This window comes from Propithecus coquereli, unplaced genomic scaffold (genome assembly GCF_000956105.1).
Source record: "Propithecus coquereli isolate 6110/MARCELLA unplaced genomic scaffold, Pcoq_1.0 Scaffold56, whole genome shotgun sequence".
NCBI lineage: Eukaryota > Metazoa > Chordata > Mammalia > Primates > Indriidae > Propithecus > Propithecus coquereli.
Genome location: NW_012151507.1, coordinates 1,391,951 through 1,398,003, shown reverse-complemented (window position 1 = coordinate 1,398,003; position 6,053 = coordinate 1,391,951). Strand labels below are relative to the sequence as shown.

The following is a 6,053-nucleotide window of genomic DNA, read 5'->3' as shown; positions in this document are numbered from 1 at the left end:
GACAGTATGGTCTGTAAATGTGTATATACAAATTTTAACTTTTTATAATACATTAGTGTATATTTCATGGTAGCAAATGCTAAAATAGACTAGTATCTACATATATTTTATGCATTCATGACATATGTAACTTTTTCTTAATTTTCTATACCATGCATTTCATCTGCAAGTTTTTTCAAATTCTCACAAATCTCCAAAATATTTACCAATATATTTTTTGAAAAAAATCTACATATAAGTGGACCCTAGCAGTTCAAACCCATGTTGTTCAAGGGTCAACTGTACTGTGATACCGTGGTGTCTTTCTAAATGTTAACTTAAATACAAAGAATATAGAAAGCATAGTAAAAATGGTTGGAAATAAACTGGTAAATATTTGGGTTTTTAAATTTAAAGATGGTTGTTAAAAGACATGTATAAAATATTTTGTTCCTGAATTTTTCTTTTTTTTTTTTCCAGGCCCCAGAACAGTTTTTTTCTGGGCTCCAATTATGAAATGGGTAAGTTTTGAGTTTTTGCAAAAGCTATGGGAAAAAAGTCTTAATAGGAACTTATTAATTTGAAGTAACTTTTTATGGAGGATGTACTTTAAAATATGCTTGGTATGCCTCTAAATGATTTCATGACAAATATTCTCAGATGGATCATTTTTACTGCATAAAACACACTATCTACTTTAGTTTTTCTGAACTCTTTAGATAAGAGGCCTTCTGGGAACATATTTATTATTAAAAAAACTTAGAATTGTAGGCCCTAGGGATATAAAATTTCATTCTAAAATTATACGACTAAGTAAAACATTAAACTATTAATAGTTAGAACCCCCAAATTAACTTTTATTATTAATTTAGTGTGATCATGGAAGGTACTGACACCAAATATTAGCTGAGGAAAGTTAGTTTCAAAAAGTATTAGATTTATCCAAATATTAGCATTTGGTAAATGATAGAACCTAGGACTTCTGACTCCAAGCCCAGTGCTTTCATCCTTCTCCAGAGTTTCCTCCTAAAGTTCTCATTTAGCTGAAAAGAAATACGTGGTGGCTGTTTGTAGAACATCATTGATTTTATGTTGAAAGGGCCAGGTTTGCTTCTCAAAATGTCATTCATGACTGGGCCTGCAGTGGCATCATCTGAGAACTTGTTAGAAATGTAAATCTTCAGGCCTTGTCACAGACCTACTAAATCCAAAACTCTAGGGGTGGAGCCCAGTAGATTGTGTTTTAATAAACCCTCCCGGTGATTCTGGTGCCCTCTGACGTTTGAAAACTACTAGTCTGTAGGGTTTTTTTTTAATTGTAAAATACACATAAAATTTACTGTCTTCATGATTTTTAAGTGAACAGTTCAGTACTTTTAAGTATATTCACATTATCGTTAACCAATCCCCAGAACTCTTTTCATCTTAGAAAACTATTACTCTGCACCCATTACACAACTCCCCATTCCCCCCTCCTCCCAGCTCCTGGCAACCACCATTCTACTTTTCTGTCTTTATGAATTTGACTATTCTAGGTACCTCAAGTAAGTAGAATTATACAGTGTCTGTCTTCTTGCAACTGGCTTATTTCACTTAGCATAATATCCTCAAGGTACATCCATATTTTACCTGTGTCAGAATTTTCTTCCTTTTTAAGGCTAAGTAACATTCCATTGTATGTATTTACCGCTTATGTTCATCCACCCATTGACTGGACATTTAGATTGCTTCTGTGTTTTTGCTACTGTGAATAATGCTACTATGAACGTCGGTGTACAAATATCTGCTGAAGTCCCTACTTTTAATTCTTTTGGGTATATACCCAGAAGTAGAATTGCTGGATTATATGGTAATTCTGTTTAATATTTTGAGGAACTGCCATACTGTTTTCCTCAGCAACTGCCTCATTTTACATTTCCACCAGCAGTTCATAAGGGTTTTAATTTTTCTACATCCTCTCCACATGTTTTACTTTTTTGGGGGAGGAGGAGGGTGTTTGGGATTTTATTTGTATGATAACCATCCTAAGGGGTGTTAGTTATCTCATTGTGATTTTGATTTGCATTTCGCAGATGATTAGTTATGTTGAACAACTTTTCATGTACTTATTGGTCATTTGTGTGTCTCCTTTGGAAAAATGTCTATTCAAACACCCACTTTTTTATTTAATCGAGTTGTTTGTTTTTTGTTGCTGAGTTGCAGGCTGTTTTATTTCTCTTAAATGTACTGTTTTAAATTGTTAGAACAATTCAGAAACTCAGTTACACATTTGAGTGGGTAAGAATGTTAGAGCCGGAATTGGCTGTGCCTCAGTCTTACGGCCTTAGGCAAGTTTTATCTCTGGTATTTTCTCTCCTCAACTATAAAATGACAAGATGTAGGCCAGGTGCGGTGGCTCATGCCTGCAGTCCTACCACTTGGGGAGGCTAAGGCAGGAGGATTGCTTGAGGCCAGGAGTTCAGGACCAGCCTGAGCAAGAGCAAGACCTCATCTCTACAAAATATAGAAAAATCAGCCGGGTGCGGTGGCATGCACCTGTAGTCCCAGCTACTTGAGAGAATGGGGCAGGAGGATTGCTTGAGTCCAGGAGTTTGAGGTGGCAGTGAGTTATGACGACACCACTGCACTCTAGCTCGGGTGACAGAGAAAGACCCTGTCTTAAAAAACAGACAAGATTAGAATAGATTAGTGGTTTGGGAGCTGTTATGTTTTACAGAGAACTAGGGAACAGTTTGTTGTTTTTTTGGTTATTTTTTTCTTCATATTTATATATTGGGAAAAGGTCCCAGAAGCCTTTTAGCTAATGGAAGGTATATTACTCTTTCCTTGCTCTTTTTTCCCTACCTACACTTAAAATTATATAGTAATTATATATATAGTAATATATATATAAAGTAGAATTAATTGCTGAAGTATTGTTTCTATTACCATCATTATAAGAGTTAGAGTAATTTCATTTATTTACAATAAATTTAGGGGCCTTTTTGACCCCAAATTTACCATAGTTTAGGAGTTTATTGATTTTATCAATAGCTTTGGTATTTATTTGATTTGGTCCATCAGTGTTTTGAGACACTGACAGTATTGTATACTCATAAGTGCCATCTCGACTGTCTCTGTCTCCTTTAGAAATATCTATTTTAAGTTTATGTTGAAATCATACATAGTCTCCTGATGAGAGCATAGCAGTGGAAACTTCTGTGTCTCATTCTGTCATGGGGAAACTTCTTTTGTTAGATATTTACCTTGTGTACATTTTAGTGTGTTTTCTTAACTCAGAATATTTGATAATTTATCTGTGGTAGTCTATACAAGACATGTTACAATTGCTACCGCAAGCCACATATGTTCTTTTTTTTTTTTTTTTTGAGACAGGGTCTCTCTCTGTTGCAGTGGTGTCATCATAGCTCACTGCAGCCTCCAACTGCTGGGCTCAAACAGTCTTCCTTTCTCAGCCTCCTAAGTAGCTGGGACTACAGGCTCATGTCACTACACCCAGCTAATTTTTCTATTTTTTGTAGAGAGGGGGTCTCCGCATTGCTGAGGCTGATTTTGAACTCCTGGCCTCAAGCAATTCTCCTGCCTCAGCCTCCTAAAATGCTAAGATTACAGGCATGAGCCACCTCGCCTAGTAAGCCACATGTGTTCATGTGTTCTATAGTAAGACTCTCAGACCATACTTCTTCAGACATTTAACTATAGTGGAGTTCTTAGCCATGTTAAAAAGGTTGAAACCAAATAATCATAAAGGCCAAAGTGGATAATCCTAAAAAACCAATACCTACATACCTTAAATATTTTATTTTAACCTAAAGAATATATAGTCATTTGACAATCGTCTGTTACACAGCTAAAGCTTTTATTTATGTGTGGATTCACTGATTTTGAGTTCCACATTTTCTACCTTGGATAAATTACACCATAGTACATCCAATATAATATCCAGTTTAGTTTTCTTTAAATCAGAGCAAGTTCATAGACACTTTCAAAGAGTATGAAAATAAAAACCTGCTAGATTTTTATATGGCTTTTTTCACAACCTTTTTACGTGTGTCTTGTTCACAGATTTTAACAACTTGCCTTTATTTAATCTCTCCCAAGCAGTCACTTTAATTTTCATTGAAATAGCAACCCTCTTTTTTTATTTCATCTGTTTACCTAATAGTTGTATTCAATTATATAAATTACATTAACAGGTAAAACTGGCATAAACAGGTTTGGAGACAAACATAGTGGCTTGGTAAAAATACAGCTCATCTGGTAGGAGCAAAAATGCACGAATGCAACAGAGAATAGCCCACTAGCCATAAGTATTCAGCATGCCATGGGCATCTGTTAATGTGTTTTATAGAAGGAATGGAGATCATTGACCTGGGGAAACTATTATGTGAAGGTCAGTTAAGAGGTCAGTTTATTTTTGTTCATAGTCTTTTTGCACAGCGCTGTTACCACTTAGCTCCTGAACAGTATACCATTTGGTGTAGCTAATTTTTCTATTTTCTCTTCTCCTTAGGAATAAGTCAAACTATTTCAAAGTTGTCCGTGCAGATTTTTAATACCTATTTGCTTTTCCAGCTAGAACTACTTACATAGATTAGTTCACAGTTTAAAATCTTGAGAACTTTGCTATCTTCTAAGCATTTTAGAATTGGAATAGTCTGTGATGATATTTCATTTTTTAATGCTCCTTATCTAAAAGTGTCATGTGACTTTTTTAATAAACAAGAAAATATGGAAGAAAGGAAGAGAGAAAGAAAGAAGAAAGAAAAACATTTAAAAATATCTCATGAATATTTATCCCAACCTAGTGAAGATAGTCAGGTGCTAGAATCACAAACATGGGCTTCAGACATTTGAAAAACATTTTTAATTGATAGAAACAAAGGGAGCTAACCTGAGTCTACTAGATGTCAAATTGTTGTATTAGGTTGTGTAATAGATTATCTCATATTTAATCTTCACCCCCCAAAAATCTGAGAAATAAATATTACTACTATCTTCCAGGTAAGGGTACTAAGGTTCAAAGAACTGTATAACCGTACATAGTACTACTATTAGTAAGTGGCAGAATCGGGATTCGATCCTCTAGATCTATTTGACTCCAAAGCCTATGCTCTTAAACACTTATTTTAGCAGCTTTAAAATAGTCACTGTGGGTCTATCTAAAACTGATACTTTCTTAGTATGTTAGGGAGTATTTTATATAATCTTGTGATACACTCTAAGCACTTTCTGAATCTACAGTTCTGTTATTTGAGTCAAGTCCAGAATAAAGGTGAAAAGGAACATAGGCCTTCTGCCCCTCATTCTGCTAGTAATGCAGGAAAGGGTATAGAGACTAACATTTCTTTATCTGTGTTGTTCTAAAGATGTTAGCTACTGTTTTTTTGTTGCTAATGATAATATTTTCAGGCACTGTGCTAAATACTTTTAAAGTATCTCATGTAGTCATTATGTCACCCTTGCGAGGGTAGGTACTAATATTCTCATTTTACTTATGAAGAATTTTAAGACTGGTTGTTACATAACTTGATCAAAGTCACACAGCTAATAAAAGATTAGATTCAGGATGAAGTTTTGCAAAATAATTTACATAAGGTTAGAGTGATATTGAAGTAGAAAGAAATTTTTCAGAAACATGAGAAAAGGATCTCAAGACCTTTGTGAAAGAGAACAATTACTAACATATCCCAGAAAAATCAAGTGTATACTGAGAGCATAAACAATCATAACTGCTGATTTCTTCCAAAAGAGAATGCTAGAATGTAGCCCTTAGTCTTCATAGACTTGTTCAGTAAGCCACAGTACAATACATGGATGCAGTAGAATAATAGTAAAAGTCAGTCCCTTTTTCCCTATACAATAGCAGTTTTCCACCCTACAGAAGAAATAGAACAAATATAGAGCAAAAAAAATGTGCATTGGGACCTGAAAGAAGGATAAAGGAGGGATGATTAGGAAGGCATTTGGGAAGAAATCACAGGACCATGGGTAAATGTTAATAAGAAGAAAGGTAGTGTTGGTCATGATTTATCTCTAATTGTACCCCGCCGTATTTAACCATTTACCCCCCC

The 6,053-nt window shown here is 34.8% G+C and overlaps 1 protein-coding gene across 1 annotated transcript in view; it reads left to right on the top strand.

Annotated features, from left to right (window-relative positions):
• Positions 1-6,053, top strand: part of MPC2 (mitochondrial pyruvate carrier 2) — a 29,250-nt gene that overhangs the window by 19,290 nt on the left and 3,907 nt on the right. The window contains exon 2 of the mRNA XM_012657761.1: positions 460-500. Within this exon, the coding sequence (XP_012513215.1) occupies positions 460-500 (41 nt within the window). The remainder of the gene's footprint in view (positions 1-459; positions 501-6,053) is intronic.